Genomic DNA, 20,564 nt, shown 5'->3' with positions numbered 1-20,564 from the left:
CTGAGAGCTGTTTGGTTTTATTGCTACTAAAGAGGATGTCAGTCTAGTTTTAAGTCTACTGCTGGCTTTCTGAATGTCTTCGGCTGGTAGCTTGACTTCTCTGTGCTTCTGTCTTACATTCTAAGTATTGATAATATTTGATTCCTTATCTAACTTACGGAAGAGTCACTCAGGTTTGAATGATACATCTCTAGACCACTATGAACCTCTGGTGGAAGAAAGACCTAAAGGGTGGGGTGTTATGATTTTACCATTTTACCACTTTCTACATTAAATGTTACGCCATGTGGTAAATTAACATTGTCTTTTTCAATAGCTGTTCGTGATCGCATGGTTCCTCCTCCACCACCACCCCACCATCTCTATGCGAAGGCTAACACCTCATCTTCCATCTTCCTGCACTGGAGGAGGCCTGCGTTCACCACTGCACAAATAATTAACTACACCATCCGCTGTAACCCTGTTGGCCTGCAGAATGCTTCTTTGGTTTTATACCTTCAAACGTATGTAGCTTCTATTAATGGTTGTTTTCTTTGCTCTCCTCCCCACTCACACTTCCTTCTTTACTATCTTGGGTCAACTTGGGCTTCAGCTGTAAGCATTTGTCTCAGAACTTATCTTACTTATGTCAGGGCAGGGGATTTTGCATCTTTACCATAATCAGTTCTGAAAACCGCATTTATTTTGAAATTTAATTTTCATAAATGATTTTTTTGTTGTTGTTTCCCCAGCCTCGTGCAACAAGATTAGACAAGAAACTATCAATATGATGACTTTCAAGTAGCTAAACTTAGCATATTTAAAGAAGGAAACAAGTCAATTTTCATGCTGGCATCAAAAAATAAAGCTAGTTATTCTGTTTGCTAGGTTATAGTTAGAAAGATGCCCATCATTATACTTTAAAAGAGTGATTTGACTTAACAGTATTTCAGAAGAAATCCCTTTGATTTGGGACATTTCTGTACTGTTAATTTCCTAGTTTCCTCTCAGAGAGGCAGTTTTTAGGCTTATTTCTATAATATCCAATGTAGCATTTTAATAATCAAATTAGATTTCTTTTTAATCTAAAAATTTTTTTTAAAGGAAATGAGGGAGGTAATAAATAACAGTAACCTGTATTGATTGGAAATCCTGGCAATCTTTTAGAAACAATGTGCTACCAGCATTAACTACTTTATTACTCATTATAGATCAGAAACTCACATGTTGGTTCAAGGTCTAGAACCAAACACCAAATATGAATTTGCTGTTCGACTGCATGTGGATCAACTTTCCAGTCCCTGGAGCCCCGTTGTCTACCACTCTACACTTCCAGAAGGTAAAGAAAGCAGCTCCCCTGTGGGTTTTATCTGGGTTTTATCTATGTATTATACACACACACACACACACACACACACACACACACACACACACACACACACACACAGACATCACTTTGAAGAAGGTACTACCCTGATTGCCACCTACCAGTCTACGTGTATGTATTTATTTTGTTTCTTAACTTTTGAAGTTTCTTTTCCTTTATTACAGTAAAAATATTTTTCCTCTCAATGTATTGCATAAGCAAGTGGGCTTAAATTTAGGGTCTCTTTAGGGGGTGCTACATTTTCTAAGAACAGGTGTGCTGTGCAAGGCTGCACCCAAGTAATTTAAAATGGAAGAAAGTGGGTAACATATTTAATGACGTTAGGAGCCCACATTAGAATCTAACGTGAGCAGTAGCTTGATTCTGTGCATAGTGCAGTATAGATGATACCGGATTGAGCACCAATTCTGTAGCTTACCAATGGCAGTTGCTAAAATATTCCATGTCTCTAAACCTGCATTTCCTTTCTTTAAAAACTAATTTTTATTGGAGTATAGTTGCTTTACAGTGTTGTTAGTTTCTGCTGTACAGCAAAGTGAATCAGCTGTATGTATACGTATATCCCCTCTTTCTTGGATTTCCTTCCCATTTAGGTCACCACAGAGCACTGAGTAGAGTTTTCTGTGCTATACAGTAGGTTCTCATTAGTTATCTACTCTATACATAGTATCAATAGTGTACGTATGTTGGTCCCCATCTCCTAATTCATCCAACTCCCCCCCACTCCTGGTATCCATACATTTGTTCTCTACATCTGTGTCTCTATTTCTGCTTTGCAAGTAAGTTCATCTGTATCATTTTTTTAGATTCAATATATAAGCGATATTTGTTTTTCTCTTTCTGACTTACTTCACTCTGTATGACAGTCTCTAGGTCCATCCACATCTTTGCAAATGGCACAATTTCATTCCTTTAAATAGCTGAGTAATATTCCATTGTGTATATATACCACATCTTCTTTATCCATTCCTCTGTTGATGGACATTTAGGTTGCTTCCATGTCCTGGCTATTGTAAACAATGCTGCAGTGAACATTGTGGTGCATGTATCTGTTTGAGTTATGGTTTTCTCCAGGTATATGCCCAGGAGTGGGATTGCTGGGTCATATGGTAGTTCTATTTTTAGTTTTTTAAGGAACCTCCATACTGTTCTCCATAGTGGCTATGTCAATTTACATTCCCACCAACAGTGCAAGAGGGTTCCCTTTTCTCCACACCCTCTCCAGCATTTATTGTTTGTAGATTTTTTGAATATGGCCATTCTGACCAGTTTGAGGTGATAACCTCATTGTAGTTTTGATTTGCACTTCTCTAATAATTAGCAATGTTGAGCATTTTTTCATGTGCCTCTTGGCCATCCATATGTCTTCTTTGGAGGAATGTGTATTTAGTTCTTCTGCCCATTTTTTGATTGGGTTGTGTTTTTTTTTGTTTTTGTTTTTTTGATATTGAGCTGCATGAGCTGTTTGTATACTTTGGATATTAATCCCTTGTCAGTTACCTTGTTTGCAAATATCTTCTCCCATTCTGAGGGTTGTCTTTTCGTCTTGTTTATGGTTTCCTGTGCTGTGCAAAAGCTTTTAAGTTTCATTAGGTCCCATTTGTTTATTTTTGTTTTCATTTTCATTACTCTAGGAGATGGGTCAAAAAAGATCTTGCTGCAATTTATGTCAAAGAGTGTTCTGCCTATGTTATCCTCTAAGAGTTTGATAGTGTATGGCCTTACATTTAGGTCTTTAATCCATTTTGAGTTTATTTTTGTGTTTAGATGTTAGGGAGTGTTCTAATTTCATTCTTTTATATGTAGCTGTCCAGTTTTCCCAGCTCCACTTCTTAAAGAGACTGTTCTCCATTGTATATTCTTGCCTCCTTTGTCATAGATTAGGTGAACATAGGTGTGTGGGTTTATCTCTGGGCTTTCTATCTTGTTCCATTGATTTATATTTCCATTTTTATGCCAGTACCATGCTGTCTTAATTACTGTAGCTTTGTAGTATAGTCTGAAGTCAGGGAACCTGATTCCTCCAGCTCCATTTTTCTTTCTCAAGATCAGTTTGGCTATTTGGGGTCTTTTGTGTTTCCATACAAATTGTAAAATTTTTTGTTGTAATTCTGTGAAATATGCCATTGGTAATTTGATAGGGATTGCATTGAATCTGTGGATTGCTTTGGGTAGTATAATCATTTTCACAGTATTAATTCTTCCAATCCAAGAACACGGTATATCTCTCCATGCATTTCCTTCTCTCTAGAATGATGGTGAAGGTGTAGATTGCAGCTCTATTTTAATGATGCTGAGAGAAAACAAAGGATACTTATTTAAGTGAGCATTGGGCTGTTTTGCTATGGTTTTGGCAATATTCCATATGTGAGGTAGTGCCCAAAACGAGCTCTTCACACCTTTAGCTCATATTGAACATGGGCTCCACTAAAATCCCAGGACTTCACTACCTTTCGTAAATATAAGGTATTAGTCTAAGGTAGATATAAGGTAAAGGTAGATAAGATATAAGGTAAAGGTAGATAAGATATAAGGTAAGGTAGGTATAAGGTAAAGTCTGTTCTATAAACTCACTGATTCACAACGGTTTGGTGAGTAACTGAATGTTTCAGTCTCAGGAGTATTTTTTGAGTGGCTTCCTAGATCAGATTAAATATACATTCTATGCATTTTAGTAAGAAATGTAGTTTAGCTTCAGTACCTAATAGAGTGAGTAATGCACAGGTGCCCTGGTGGAACTGTAAACCTTTCTAGTTGTCCATGTGGCAAAACAATGTAAAGAGCCCTAAAAATGCTGACAACCTTTGACTTAGTAGTTCCTCATCTAGGAATCTACCACCTCCTTTATATATTTTAAATGTTTTAAACATTATAAAAATGAAATGAGTTTTCAGATAAAGAAGAGAAAAATCGTATTTTGATATTGTCACTAATGAGCTGTAAAAGCTGTGATTTTGAGATGTTTTTATAGTAGTTTCTAGTTTTTTAAACTCTTATCTGTGCCTGTCCAGGTATTTGAGTACTTAATGACCATTTTCTCCTAATAATACAATATTTTCTACATGTGTGCACAGCACCAGCAGGCCCACCAGTTGGAGTGAAAGTGACATTGATAGAGGATGACACTGCCCTGGTTTCTTGGAAACCTCCTGATGGCCCAGAGACGGTTGTGACGCGCTACACTATCTTGTATGCATCCAGGAAGGCCTGGATTGCAGGAGAGTGGCAGGTCCTACACCGAGAAGGTATATATGATCATAATTTACCGAAGGGCATGAAAAGTAAGGTTATTAATGATAAGGAAACAAAGGGAAAGAGGGATCTAGAGTTTGTTTTGAATTTATGTTTATGAAGTAACAAATGATTAAGAATTTTAGTTTTGTTCAAAGGACATTGGGAAGCCATCAACATACTTTAAGCATGAGCCTGATTTCACACTTCAGAAAAATCACTCTGAGTATTGTGAATAGAAGAGGTTTGGTAGAGGAGGAGTAGGGGTAAGAATAATGCAAGGAGACTAGGAAGTAATTGTTGCAGTCCAGGAAAGAGAATGATAAGCCCGGGTTAGGGTGGCAAGGAGTGAGATGTAAAGAAGAGGGTGGTTGAAAGACAGTAAGGAGGTAAAATTAACAGAACTTGGTCACTAAGGGAGGGAGAGAGAAGGTAAGGAAGTGAGATACAAATTGTTATAGATAATTACTAGATTTCCAGCGGTTGTGTATCTTGCACTGGAGTAGCAAACACTGGAGAAAGACCTGGTTTAATGGAGAAGACCTTTGTACAGCTACTAAAACAGTCCACATTCAAATAAATTGACCCATATGAATACTAGGGTCCACTTAAGTACAGGGAAAAGCTGCTTAGGGCTTAGGAACACTGAATTTAAATTGTTTAATACCAATTTTATTTTGGCTGAGAAAAACTGTATTCTAGAATTTAACATTCTTACTTCATGCTGTTATAATATGCCCTTTTTAAATTTTGGAATCTTTCATTTGGACAGGTCTCATATGCCAGTGTTTGGATGGACCATCACATAAACAGTATAATTTCATGATTTTGATACTTCTTTTAACTTCTTATTGAATTATAGTTGATTTTGATACTTTTTAAATTCAGACATACATGCTAAGAACTGTTTTCCAGGCAATTAAAAGCTTAAGAAGGATTTTGAGAAGGAAATTTGTTTTCCAGCTACATATTCTAAACACTTTACAGTGCCAGGCACTTCCACATACATTTTACCTTTTAAGGGGAATATTCACCCAATTAAGAGAATACACTTTAAGGTCACTTATGTGGATGTAATCAATATAACACTTTTGTAGTTGTAAAATAAACAAATGGTAACAGAAGCTGGAGTTTTGATAGTTGCATATTCATATTTTTCATTAAGCGGGTGCCCCACTAAGTAATGATTTCCTAGTCGCTGAACAGCCTGGAAAGTAATAATAAGTACCTCCCAGCAATACAATTTTGTGTTTTATCCATTATCTACTGCTCTCTAACAAACCACTCTAAAACTCAGCCATTTTATTTTCTCACACTCTCTGAGTCAGCAGTTTGGAGTGGGATCAGCAGGGCAGTTCTTCTTTTGGTGTCTCCTGAGGTCACTCATGAGGCTCTGATCATCTCAGGGTTTCAACAGGGTGTGGGTGGCATAAAAACAGTGGGAGAATTCCAAAATCCGGGAGAGAGGAAAGAAGCCCCACATACAAAGCTTTGCAGACCTCTGCCTGATTCACATTTGCTAACATCCCACTGGCAAAACGAATCATGTAGGCAAGCCCAGACTTAGTGTGGGAAGAGACTGCCCACAGGTATGGAGAGATGGAAGCGTAATTTATGCAGGGCTATTCATCTTACAGTCTGCCACAATATTCTTAAAATATATAATTCAGTTTTCATTAATTAATTCCAAAATGATTCATTGACACAACATTTGACCAAGTGACTAACCTGATTTAATGAGTGTTATATAAGTACTTATAAAAGAATTTTGATCTCATGAGCACATACTTCCTTTGGCTCTTCATTTGTACCTGCCTAAAAAGAAACAGTATTTAGTTTTGGTTCTTTTTAATGCATTCATTTGTCAGTTTCAGACAAGGCCCAGAAAACAACATTTTTGCCTCATTGATGGCCCAATAGCAAAATGAATTGTAATTAGTTTTTACTTCTGTATAAGCCTTCCTAACTATATAATAAAGCATAGGGGGAAAATTCTATTTTTGCCATTATGCTGCTTGTGTAAATTTAAGAAACATTATCAGTGAAAAGCTTTTGTCTCTTGTTAAATGTAGGGAACCTTTTTCATAGCTAATGCTAGTAATTCATAGAGAACAAAATAAACAATATAAGTAAAAAGCAATTGAGTTTACTTTTTTCAGAGAGAAAAATGTAAAGAGTTTGAGGGGGCTTCCCTGGTGGTGCAGTGGTTAGGAGTCCCCCTGCCAATGCAGGGGACGTGGGTTCGAGCCCTGGTCCGGGAGGATCCCACATGCCACAGAGCATCTAAGCCCGTGCGCCACAACTACTGAGCCTGAGCTCTAGAGCCCACGAGCCACATCTACTGAGCCCCTGTGCTGCAACTACTGAAGCCCACATGCCTAGAGCCCATGCTCTGCAACAAGAGAAACCACCGCAGTGAGAAGCCCGTACACCACAATTAAGAGTAGCCCCCGCTCACTGCAACTAGAGAAAGCCCACACGCAGCAAAGAAGACCCAACACAGCCAAAAAAATAAATAAATAAAATAAATAAATTTAAAAAAAAATAGGGGAAAGAATAAAGTGATGGAGGTAGCGGAGTAAGTTCTTTTGAAAGAAATGACATCTGAGCAGAGACATATGGATATCTGGGGGAAGTGCAAAGGCCCTGAGACAGAAGTGCGCTTGGCATTTTAGAGGAACAACAAGATGGCCAGGGTGGCTAGACAGAGTGAGGGGAAATGGGAAATGAGGTGGGGAGGTTGCCAAGGGAAGATCTGGTAGGCCAGACTTCCTGGACCACGGATTTTTTTCTAAGAGGGATGGAAGACATTGATCTGATTTACATTTTGAAAGGATTACTTTGGCAACCCCCTAACAGCCTACCTGAAAAATTGACTATAAGGAAGTAAGAGCAGAAATTGGGAAACCACTTACTTTTTTAGTTCTTCTTTTTCTTAAAGTATATTTTATTTTATTATTTATTTTTGGCCACGCCATGGGGCATGTGGGATCTTAGTTCCCCGACCAAGGATCGAACCCATGCCCCTCACATTGAGAGCATGGAGTCTTAACCACTGGACCTCCAGGGAAGTCCCTGGGAAACCATTTAATTCGCAGGTGTCTGTGTGAGAGCTAATGGCAGTTTGGACAGGGATAATAACAAGGAAGGTAATAAGAAGCTATGAGAACATAATTTGAAGGAATAGTCTACTCGATTTGCCACAGATTGATGTGGGGTATAAGAAAAAAAAGAAACAAAATTGGTGGGGGAAATCAAAAGTTTGATTTTGAACATGTTACATTTGAGATGCCTCTTGGCTGTCCAAGTAGAGAGGTTGAATAAGCGGTGGGAGGGTTAAGTTCATGGGAGAGGTATGGACTAGTGGTATAACTTAGAAGTCATCAGTATGTAGATGAAGTTAAGACTGTAATTGAAAAAACAAAATCACTTAGTATGGACAGAAGAGAGAAAGGTATGAGACTGCATACTGGGACTTTTCTCCAACCGTAAAATCTTACGCTTTGCTTTTTTAAAAATAAATTTATTTATTTAATTTTTGCCTGCGTTGGGTCTTCGTTGCTGCACGTGGGCTTTCTCTAGTTGTGATGAGCGGGGGCTACTCTTAATTGTGGTGTACGGGCTTCTCACTGCGGTGCTTTCTCTTGTTGCAGACAGTGGGCTCTAGGCATGCAGGCTTCAGTAGTTGTGGCACATGGGCTCAGTAGTTGTGGCCCACGGGCTCTAGAGCTCAGGCTCAGTAGTTGTGGCTCACTGGCTTAGTTGCTCCACAGCATGTGGCATCTTCCCGGACCAGGGCTTGAACCCGTGTCCCCTGCATTGATGGGCGGATTCTTAACCACTGCGCCACCAGGGAAGCCCCCAGAGTCTAATATATTCTGAGAGGTTTTTTGTTTGTTTTTCTTTTTAGCATGAAACAGTGTTTTATTTTATAGGTTAAAAGCATTTGTGGGCTTCCCTGGTGGCGCAGTGGTTGGGAGTCCGCCTGCCAATGCAGGGGACGCGGGTTCGTGCCCCGGTCTGGGAGGATCCCGCATGCTGTGGAGCGGCTGGGCCCGTGAGCCATGGCCACTGGGCCTGCGCGTCCGGAGCCTGTGCTCCGCAACGGGAGAGGCCACAGCAGTGAGAAGCCCGCGAACCGGAAAAAAAAAAAAAAAAAGCATTTGTAAGATTTGATAAATCTTTACTGAGTAGTTTATAAGTCAAGGTGCTCCAGAGAAAGAGAACCAGTAGTATTTGCATGTGTGTGTGTGTATGTATGTACAGATAGGTAGGTAGGTAGGTAGAGTGGGAGAGAGAGAGATTGAGATTGAAGGAACTGGGGCTGCTAAATCTGAAATTTGCAGAGCTGGTCAGCAGGCTAGAAATTCTGACAGGAGTTGATGTTGAAGTCTTGAGTCTGGAGGCAGAATTCTTTCCTCTTCGGGGGTACTCAGTCTTTTTTCTTAAGGCTTTAAACTGATTCGATGAGGCCCACCTGTATTATGGAGGGTAATTTGCTTTACTCAGTCTACTGGTTTAAACATTAATTTCATCTTAAAAAAGAAAACTTCACAGCCATATCTAGACTGGTGTTTGAGCTAGCAACTGGACACTATAGCCTGGCCACGTTGATATCTAAAACTGACCAGCATAAGTACCCATTAGGCACTAAGCATTGCTCTGGACAGTGGGGATACAGCAGTGAACTAAAGAGAGGAGGTCCCTGAGCCCAGTGAAGCTTGTGTTCTTGGAAAAGTCTGAATGTCATTTCCAGGGTGAGTTGGGGGTGGGAGGGGCAGGCAGAGGAGGAGCTGGGGAGGTTGGGGTCTGGGAAGCCAGAGAAGAGACACGTGACAGCATGAAGGTATGAGGTGATGATGTTAAGACTGGAGTGACAGCAGTGTGCCTGCAGTGGAAGGCGCTAATTGGAGGCGGAATGAATAGTAATTAGTATTTGGGGATGGACACCAGCTCTTCATTTTGCAGAGAAGAAAACTCAGGTCTGGAGAGGTGATATGACAAGTTAAAGATCTTGTGACATATGGTGACATTCTTTTCTTTTTCTATAAATGTGTTTATTTATTTATGGCTGTGTTGGGTCTTCACTGCAGTGCGTGGGCTTCTCATTGCGGTGGCTTCTCTTGATGTGAAGCACGGGCTCTAGGCGCGTGGGCTTCAGTAGTTGTGGCACGCAGGCTCAGCAGTTGTGGCTCGCGGGCTCTAGAGCACAGGCTTAGTAGTTGTGGCACACGGGCTTAGTTGCTCCGTGCATGTGGGATCTTCCCGGACCAGGGCTCGAACCTGTGTCCCCTGCATTGGCAGGTGGATTGTTAACCACTGTGCCACCAGGGAAGCCCTGCTTTTATATTTTAAATGAACATTCCTTTGGTAACAAATGGCTCATATTTTAGTATTAGTTCAGTTGGTATTTACTGAGAATTATCTTGTGCAAAGCATTATGCTAGCCACCTTCAGCTGTTCACATGTGAAAAAAAATTTCTGTCCTCCAGAAAGGGAAGAGAGGAGATCAGAGGTGAGGAGGAAGACTTACTTTCATTGAGTATATACACTTGTGTCAGACACTTGTCCATGGTAGTTCATTTAATCCATATAATAATTATATGAGGTGGGAATTATTGCCCCCACGAGGAAAGTAAAGTTCAGTGACATGCCCCAAGTTGCAAATTACTTAATTGGTAACATGCCAGGACTTGATCAACATTGATCCAACGCTGAGCCTGTTAACACTGTCCGGTTTGTGAAACTCCTAGTCTAGCTAAAAGTTCAGACGTGTGTAAAAGGCTGTAGACTGAAACAATCACACCAACTGGAATTTAGACCATTTGCTGAGAGAATATAGGGACAGTCAAATCACTTTAATATTTGGGAACTGGTTTAACTGCTCGTATGGGAACCTGAATGTTATAGTTTCCTTTTTTTGTCTGAAGGAAGACTTCCTGTGGGAGAAAGGGGAGTGTGCATACACACATATACACACACAGCTCATCCATTTGTAATGTTTAAGCGAAAGAATTTTAATTTCACTAGTGATTGACTTTGCCAAACACTTTCTAAAATTAAATGTAAAGTATTCTATGATAAAATGGAGACTCAATTTATTTATATGTTGGTAAACAAATTGAAATGTTCTTCCATCTAGCTAATGGTAACATGTCACAATATGTTGTTGCTTTTTAATTCACCTGCCTAAGAGCAAGTGGCAGTGCAAAGACACTCTTCCTGGTTCTAAATAGGGGTCAGTGTGTTTATTCAACAGTTGTGTATTCAAGTAGCTCACACTCTTTCTAGGCCAGGTTGAAACCGGAGCACATGAAAGCAAACTGTGTTCAGCTCCTCGCACTGCCACTGGGTCCAGCTCCCTCCCACCATGTGACCTGCAGAGGTAGCCTCTGAGTCATGGCCTCAGCTCTAAGATCACCCTGCATTTCGCTTGCATAATGAAATATATTGTAGCAAGTGCACTAGTGTAGCCAGCTCTGAGCTGGCGGTGACAGCTACCAGCTGTTGTAAGCTCTCTAAAACTATTTATTGTAAGGGTGCCCTGCATCAGGAAAAAATGAGAAGAAATTACCCCAGGGAAGCTAGGTTTCCCTGTGAATATCCACCCATAAATGCAGTGCAAGAACAACTTCCTAGCTGAATTTCTTTTATACCTGGTTTCTTAACATTAAGACTAATTCCTAGGGTGGGATTCCCTTTGTAAGAAAAATACTTCAGTGCCGTGGCAGGACAAGAGCAGAAAGACACCTCAAGAAATAGCAGTGCCCAAATAGGAATCCTTCTTGGCAGTCATGCCATCAGAGAAGATACCTTTCAATACCAAATATATATAAATTCAAATGATGATTCATTTTGGAGAGAAGTAGATGCTAGCCAGGTTGCTGGTGATAATTTTGATAGTTAATCTGGGGTCTTAGCCTTCAACACCGTGAGGTTCCTACATAACTTTGGCATCTTCTTGCCTGTTTATATTCAGGAAATCTTAGATAATGATTAGGAGGGTGAAAAATATATTCATACTTTCAAAAATAATTGTTGTTTCTAATTTAAGAAATAAGAACAAAATCATTTATCACAATTACTGTAAGTGGTTTAAACATTTCTAAAAGAAAAAAAAAAAAAGATACTCATTGGAGTTCCCTGGCAGTCCAGTGGTTAGGACTCAGCGCTTTCACTGCAGTGGTCATGGGTTCAGTCCCTGGTCAGGGAAGTAAGATCCCGCAAGCGGTGAGGCATGGCCAAAAAAGAAAGAGTCTCACGTTGGATTTTTTTTTTTTTTTTTTTTTTTGTGGTACGCGGGCTTCTCACTGTTGTGGCCTCTCCCGTTGCGGAGCACAGGCTCCGGACACACAGGCTCAGCGGCCATGGCTCACGGGCCCAGCCGCTCCGCGGCATGTGGGATCTTCGCAGACCCGGGCACAAACCCGTGTCCCCTGCATCGGCAGGCGGACTCTCAACCACTGCGCCACCAGGGAAGCCCTCATATTGGATTTTTTAAATCTACTTGTAATTGTTGAATCTGAGTTCATTGTGTTATTTTGTCTTTACCTATGTTTGAAATATTCCATAATAAAATGTTTTTAATGCTATTTGTATCCATACCTATGTAAAGAGTAAAAAATTACATATATGTTTATATATATATTTTTGGTTAAAAAAAGTGTGTATTTATATATATATATGTATATACATATATGTATCCAAACAAAAATACATGTTGATTTTACGAGCTACTCTTAAAACAAAATTACAGAGAAGGATTATATAGGGGCAGTGTGCATGGCACAATGTTAAATGAAAACTCTAGGATATAAAAATGCACGTAGTAAATATGTACTCACACATGTACAGTACACACACGTACACACACACAAATACACAAAAATGTTAACAATGGGAGATTGTCATTTTATTTATTTTACAGATGTTTTCTAATAAATGTGTTATTTTTATAATCAGAAAAATATTTTAAAAATAAAGGACCATGTTTGTGTGATTAAAAGAATAAATAAAAGACAGTTTACTTAATTTGTAATTGATATATTTATAGGGGCAATAACCATGGCTTTGCTAGAAAACCTTGTGGCAGGAAATATATACATTGTCAAGATATCTGCATCCAATGAGGTAGGAGAAGGACCCTTTTCAAATTCTGTGGAGCTGGCCGTACTTCCAAAGGAAACTCCTGAATCAAATCAGAGGCCCAAGCGTTTAGATTCTGCTGATGTCAAAGGTTTGTATACTGCCATAATCATTGATTTTCCTTAAGAAACGAAAACACACATTGTTTTCCAGCTCCCCTCTGCTATATTTCTGCTCCTCCCATGACCATATCCCTAAACCCATACTCGGCTCCTTGAATTCTTGCTGGCAAGGTTCTGATGTTGTGGAGCTGCATGGCTCTCCCTGCACTCCTAGAAGGAGAAAACACTTCCCTCAGAACTAACTGTGGTTTTCAGACCACTGTGTCCCAGTTACTTCTCCTCCCAGCTGTGCATCCACCAAGACAGATGAGCCACACCACCCCTGAGCTGATGGGAGCAGGTGTCTGGGGGTTTGTGGAAATAAATGGCAGTGATGGTTGTGGTGTTTAAGCTAAGAAGAGCATGGTTTTCATTAAGAGTTTTCCCCACCAAAACAACAAACAAAAACAAAAACCCCATCCTCTCCAGAGTGAAAGTTATTTCTCTCCAGAAAGCAATTGGAAAAAATACCTTTAAAGAGCCATTCTCACTCCACTCAGGGTATCGTCCTATTGTTCTGAAGGACGCCGGGGGCCCCCTGTGACCCAGGACTAGACACGTCCTTTTTCCCCTCTCTGGGGGAGGGGGCCTGGGTGGCGATGCAGGGTGTGGCAGGAACAGCTTCAGATTGAGGAGGTGCCAGCTGAATTCAGGGCGGGATTTAAAGGCTCTTAGTTCCTCAGAGGATAGTCATTCAGTATTGTGGGATGGACACTTTGGGAAGGAGAGAGAGAAACAAAGAGAAGGGCAGGGCAGTCAGATTTAAGCACAGGAAGGAGGTAGCCACAGTAGCTGCCGTATCATCAGGGGAAGCGGAGAGCAAGGCTCGTATTCGCTTCTCAGATACCTTGCTAGTCAAAGTGCCTAGAGACCAGCTGCACAAATGGCACCTGGGAGCTTGTCAGACATGCAGAATTGTGCGTGGGCTCTACCCCAGACCTCGTGAATCAGCATCTGTCTGCATTTTAACATATCCCCTAGTAACTCTTATGCACATTAAAGTTTGAGAAGCACTGCTGTGTAAATGAAAATGCATAAATGGAAAACTAGTCTTCAGTATACAGATCTGCTTTTAAGGTAATATGACATGAAAGCTACCCTTTGGCCTGTCAGTGAACATCTATGCCTTGTGCCTTTTAGCATTATAAATTACGAACTGATGTTCATGTTTGATATAATAATACCTAGAACTCATATTTAGAATCTTCAATATGAGAAGATAAGCCAATTTTAAGGTCACTGATAAAAGAGTAATATGTCTTCTTTGCTTAGACACAGATACTGTCAAAAGTTTTCCTATGAGAGGAAGACACATTGTTGAAAAGCTAATATCTGAGAATTATGATAAATGGAATCATTTACTTTTCTGATTGACTCTGAGTACATGTGTTTCCCCTTCCAGTTTATTCAGGCTATTACCATCTGGACCAAAAATCAATGACCGGCATTGCTGTAGGTGTTGGCATAGCCTTGACCTGCATCCTCATCTGTGTTCTCATCTTGATATACCGAAGTAAAGCCAGGTGTGTTTCCATTGCTAGAGATGTTGATGTGGTTAAAAAACATTTAAATTACAGTAACCACAGAAACAAATTGAAATCAAGTGCCTTTTAGAGTAACTTGGATTTTCCACTTTAAAATGAATGTATTATTACTTGGGTTCTTACAGCTATAGAGATGTGCTCACTTTGGCAAATTATTCTCTCACCATTTGAAAAAAATTACTGTACCAACAAAATACTCTTCAATGAGGACCTAGTTTTCTCATTTCCTTGGTATTTTGAGAAACACAAAGTATATCCTTTGGATTTTTAAAGAAAATAACCCACTTAATATGATGTATCTGCTGATTGAGGGATTCCTTACTTCCTGGAATATTTTCATATTTAAGTAGCCTGAAATGTCTGAGTCACTTGAGAGCTCTACCCTCACCACCATAGGTCATATGTTTGGGATTCTCCAGACATGGATTAAAACAAATGTAATAACTAGGGATTAGTTCTCTATAAACTCTTGTCAGGCAATTTTATCAGTGCTTTTGACTTCAGCTAAATTCTCAGCATTCAGTGAACCTCTCTGTTTCTAACCTTTTATATTTTGGCTTTTGCTTTCATTTATTAAGGTTCTTTATTTAAAAAAATCAAAGTCAAATACACATCATTTTTAGGCAATCTTCATCACTAGACTCTCTGCATTACCATAGGTTTTTCAGAGTTTATTCTATATGTTTTTGGTACTTGTGCATAGAAACACACTCAGAAAACATGTTAATGAAAGAATTTTAAAGTTTTTTGTATATGGAACTGGCTTAATTTTACTGTCCAAGTTTCTCACTTCAAGAATTTTTTAATGAAATCTTTATGTACATTGTTTTAGTGATGCCTAAATCTTGCATAAGTGCTACTGTAAATTTGTCATCATTAATTGTTACGTTAGTGTGACAATCTACAGACCTGAAGGAGAGCATGTAAATTTTTTAAACTACATTTTCTGCATATATTATAAATAAGCGACAATAATAAATAATAGTACTTTATAAATATTAAGGTTTTTACTAAGTGTAAAGAGTAATTTTATATAAACAGACATTGGGACAAAAAAAACAAGCCTTCTCACATCATAAAAGTTTGCAGCAGTGAGTTGGAGTTATAATCTAATAGTTTCTAAAGATATTTAAGAAACAAGCATTAAGGAACTCCATTGTTTGCAAAGTTGTGAACTTCCCAGATTTCACCAAATTTGGTACATTTGCTTCTCTCTTCTTGTGGACTTAGAAAATTTCCTTTTCTTGCAATATTTCAGGAAATCAACTGCCTCCAAGACAGCACAGAATGGGACTCAACAATTATCTCATACCAGTGCCTCCCTAGCCAATGGAAATGAAGTAGGAAAGAACCTGGAAGGAGCTCTAGAAAATGAAGAGTCCTTAATGCCAATGATCATGCCGAACAGCTTCATCGATGCCAAGGTACTCTGAGCTGAGCGACTGTTGTGCTACATAGTCCTTCCTACCATTCATCTTATCTTTATGCGTAAAATCTTTTTACCAAAAAATTGTATGTTGAGTGTATTGTGTCCATACTTCACATAATGAAATGTGAAACCGTTTCACCCAGATCCTTCCTTGCATACAATATTTGGGGAGAAGATAGGGATAGATAAAAGAATAAAAGATAAAGATAAAGGAAATATGAGAAAGTAGCATAAATTCAATTAGTTCGGATTATGTGGAGCTGAGATGTCTTAAATAAGGACATCAAGGTCATCAGTCCATATTTACTACAATTTGGATTGTTGTGTGTATACTGGATGGACGATTTTTTATTAATCCATTCTCAACTTAGTTTATTTGATTTTAGAACTAAATGGAGCATCAGCACATTCCAGGTGTGAATGAAAATTTTTTAAATATAGAGTATATAAATAGATGTCTCAAAATCCTACCCTGTACAGCCTTAGGAAGTTGGATATAGTAAAGAGATGTCATTGGAGGATAATACTTCATGTCCTTTCCACTATGTGTAATAATAGTACAGCGATAAGCATTATGAACACCAACTGAAAATTATTTTTAGTCACTTGCAGCATTAGATATCGTGCATTATTATAATAGCCCTCATAACGAATGTGCTGTAAATTAAGTATCTGCAAACTATAGCCCAGCCCAGGCCAGCCTGCAGTCTGTTTTTGTATGGTCATCTCTGAGCTAAGTATGTTTTTCACATTTTTAAAGGGTAGTTTGGGGGGAACAAAAAAGGAGGAAGAGGAGAAAATGCAACAGAGGGCATGTGTGGTCTGCAAAGCCTAAGACATTTACTATCTGCCCCTTTACAGGAAAAGTTTGCCAAATCCTGCTATAAATTCTTCTTCCCCAACCTTTCCCTAAAATTTAGAATACCAAAAATATTAAAAAATTTCAGGCAATTTTGATGTTAAATTTTATATAATTATATTTAGCAGATGCAATTTACGTGTATCTAGCACAGTGCTATATACTATATATATTATGGGTAAATAATAGTACATTGATTTTTGCTACTCCTGTTGTCTTTTTGTTTGCAACTTAATTTAGCTTTTATTTTCTGATACAAATGTAAGCCATTTAATTTATTTCAAATTAATCTAGAACATTAGAACCTAAAACTTTTAAATAAGCACAGAAAGTACCAAAATACACTGTCATTCTGTTATTACTAACTTGGAACTAGACATGAGAAAGGATTGAAGAGAAGTGAAGTGGGGAGGAAGACATGGGAAGAGAGAGGGAGAATCTAAAATGAAAGGACACAGAGCAGAGTGGGGGCCTGAATTGAAGCAGAGAAGCCAGTTTGGAGGCCAGGTCTCTGAATTCCCTTGGGTTAGCCTAAGAGCTGATCCCCCGTCTATTGCCATTTTGTTGAGCATATGTGGGCCCATTTTTCTCTTCCTAAATCCTTTTTAAATTTTTCAACCATGTGAAAAGGTTGAAAAAATTTAATAAATGCACAAATAATTGTCAGTATCTTTTCATACTTTTGTATCTCTCTCTATATATTTTTGTTTCCTCTGTCATTTGAAAATATGTTTTGGAATCCTTACACTTCACCCCAAATACTTCAGCATATATATCTGTCTTAGGAATAAACCTATTATATCTTTTTGATCACGAACAAGTACCTTGTATTTGTTGTGTGCTGCTGGTGTAAAAGAAGAAATAATAATGTCTGTGATCATTTTTTTCTTTTAACATTTAAAAATTTTGTGTACTACTTGTAATAAACTGAAATCTATAATATGTGCATTTTCCCCTTTTATATCTCCAGGGAGGAACTGACCTGATAATTAATAGCTATGGTCCTATAATTAAAAACAACACTAAGAAAAAATGGCTTTTTTTCCAAGATTCTAAGAAGATAAAAGCTGAGCAGGTAACTCACCCATTAAATGGAAAAAATCTTTTGCTGCCCCTGGTATATGAGATGGTAATTTTAAAAAGAGGAAAATGTAAGTGAGTTTTTTTTTAACTTCTTTGTTCTTTCTAGCCGTGATTTTATTAATTAGGGGCATGACTCTATGGAAAGCCATGGGTATTGATGACCGAAGTGACAATTGGAATAGTAATCAGAGCTGTGGTTTTCAGTGGGAGTTGAGGGGCAATGGAGAAAGGGATGGGGCAGGAGCCTTCATCAAAATCACTGAAGAAGCCTTTCGACATTTCACTTGCCCCAGTAATTCTGATGTGTTCCCACTCCTCGGAGAACCACTGACCTAGACAGTTCCTTCATGATGGTCTTTTACCCATGTACTCGATCAGTTTGCTAGCTCAGCACACACACAATGTGCAAAACCAGATTTGTTATTTTTTAAGAGCACTCTGTTATCACTGATGGTGTTTTATGTATTTTTACCCAGCCTCAAAGAAGATTTACTCAAGCGGTCTGCTTTTACCAGCCAGGCACTACCGTATTAATCAGTGACGAGGACTCCCCCAGCTCCGCAGGTCATACAGCCAGCTTCTCAAGACCCTTTGGTGTTGCAACTGATACTGAGCATTCAGCGAATAGTGAAGGCAGCCACGAAACTGGGGATTCTGGAAGGTTCTCCCATGAGTCCAATGATGAAATACACCTGTCCTCAGTTATAAGTACCACACCCCTGACCCCCAGTTCCTTCACTGGCACTGATTCGAGTGGGGATCCCTCGATGAGAAAGTGTGAAGAACATGCAGTGCCATCAGATGCTGAGCAGATTTCCTCTTCAGTTCCTCAGCCACCATCTGCCATGCTCTGCTTTGATAAAAAGGATTTTCCAATCTAGATAGCCACGTCCAGGTATTCTCACCTTTAAGTCTTTTCGAAGGACAGTGAACAGGGAGCCAAAGCCTTTTGTTAAAATCATGATATCTTATTGGGTATTTCACCTTTTTTGAATGTGTTTTTTTTTTTTTATCTTTAAGCTCACGTATTTTGAATGTTTCAGTGTCAGCAATGTGAAAAGACAGTCAAGATATTTGACTGGATTATGAAATATATCACTGGAGCAAAGGGAAGACTTTTGAAAGCCCCTTTGCTGACTATCTACCTCAGTTTGCCACATGGCAAACTCAGAAGACAACTTTGTTACCTCATTTGTTGTGATAGTTTCTCAGCTACATAACCGATGATACTTCCTAGTAGCGTTTTGTTTTCATTGCTGTATGTGTAATGTGTGTGATCAAAGGAGTCATATAGGTAGATGAGTAAGAATGTTTATCTGAAGCTCTGATTTAAGAAACAACAGCAACAAACTATGACCTCTGTATGGTTTGGATAATTTAACACCTCCAACTGTGAGGACTGAAACCGCAGAGAAGAGAAAAGTGGGACTGTTGACTTTACTGAATGACCAAAACAAAAAAGCATATCTCTTTTGAGAATAGAACTGTTCAGTAGCATACAGGGACTCCTATTGCTTCTAGAGCCTTTATGTTGTGGGCATTAGAGTCTTGAGTGCTTTATCTGCTGTATCCCAAGTCTCAGCCTGCCTAGAAGCCGTGCCTTTTCTACCTGCTCCTTTGCCTGACAGTTGGCCAAAGGCTGCACTGTCTAGTTTGCAAAGCATCCTCAACCTTTCCAGAATTAGTTGCAAAACTCCTTGCAGGAAATAGACTTCCAAAGAGAACAGGTTAGGGTTGGTGTTTTGTGTTGTTTTTTTTTTATCCCAGCTTGGCTTAAAGGGGTAAAGAAGTTTCATTAAATATTAATAATGAAGATAAATGCAGCAGTAGACAGTAAAATGAACTTGAGGTTATCACGGTAACAGTGCCTTCCATTATATATTATGAAGTTCTTTGCCTTATACCTTTTTAATATTCATGAAGTTGTTCAGGATAAGAGTACAGAAAGTTGCCTTAAGAGTTTCTTGGATTTTATCAGTAACTCTTTTGATGTACAGTATTTTATCAAAGCATTTTGGTTTGTTTTTATGCAGGTTTTGTTTAGGGATAAGTATTCAGATCTCTACCAACTTGGTTGTATTTTCTTGAATTCTTAAGAGAATTTGGTACTCTGTTTAATCTTCCTTCAGTGTCAATGCTGTGAATGAGGAATGCTAACTCCAGGAGTGAGTTAATCCTCTTGCTGGTTTGAAATCAGTAAACTGTTTACTTAGCCACATAGAATAGGCCTTCTTTCAGTAATGAGACAGTTACCTGTTAGGTGCCCAGCAGTGAGAGACAATAAAGAATTAAATACATGGTGTAGAGAAGGGATCCCCTTTTCCTTTTAAAAGTATTTCTTCAAATTATCTGGAAATGACTTTTGAGCCGCTTTTTAAAAGGAATCTTAATGGGTATCCCCCTTGAAACCTTTTATTTGTGGAAGTGGGGGGTCATGTTAAATGGTGTTCTAAAGTCAAAAAAATGTTACTGGATGACAGTCCCACCTCTATCATCTTCTACCCCAGTGTCTGATGACACAACCTTTTTTGGTTGTTTTTTAATCTGTAGTTTTGTGCCAAATTGGATGTGTTCAGAAGTAGACCAACATTAATTGCTAGCATGCACTTCTGAACCAAATTCACAGTCCCCCATTTAGTTATCTAAGTATGGGCTTGATGGCAAAACAAAAAAGCAGAGCTTTAGGTGAACAATCTGAGGCCAGGAAAAATGCTGCTCCTGCCTTTATAGCTCCTGTTTATACTACCTCCTTTTAAACTTATTCTAGTGTTATTTTTTTTTTCCTGTACTCAGGGAACGTTTTGTT

At 38.9% G+C, this 20,564-nt stretch overlaps 1 protein-coding gene across 1 annotated transcript in view; it reads left to right on the top strand.

Annotated features, from left to right (window-relative positions):
- PRTG (protogenin) overlaps positions 1-19,829 on the top strand; it is a 129,545-nt gene extending 109,716 nt beyond the window's left edge. The window contains exons 13-20 of the mRNA XM_067751833.1: positions 317-503; positions 1,191-1,318; positions 4,441-4,611; positions 12,651-12,833; positions 14,246-14,366; positions 15,646-15,811; positions 17,646-17,750; positions 18,235-19,829. Coding sequence (XP_067607934.1) covers positions 317-503; positions 1,191-1,318; positions 4,441-4,611; positions 12,651-12,833; positions 14,246-14,366; positions 15,646-15,811; positions 17,646-17,750; positions 18,235-18,639 — 1,466 coding nt within the window. The 3' untranslated portion in view covers positions 18,640-19,829. The remainder of the gene's footprint in view (positions 1-316; positions 504-1,190; positions 1,319-4,440; positions 4,612-12,650; positions 12,834-14,245; positions 14,367-15,645; positions 15,812-17,645; positions 17,751-18,234) is intronic.
- The last annotated feature ends 735 nt before the right edge of the window (positions 19,830-20,564 follow it).

Source organism: Pseudorca crassidens, chromosome 1, assembly GCF_039906515.1.
Source record: "Pseudorca crassidens isolate mPseCra1 chromosome 1, mPseCra1.hap1, whole genome shotgun sequence".
NCBI classification, from domain to species: domain Eukaryota; kingdom Metazoa; phylum Chordata; class Mammalia; order Artiodactyla; family Delphinidae; genus Pseudorca; species Pseudorca crassidens.
The sequence above is the reverse complement of the archived record's forward strand: the minus strand, read 5'-3'. Positions and strand labels throughout refer to the sequence as shown.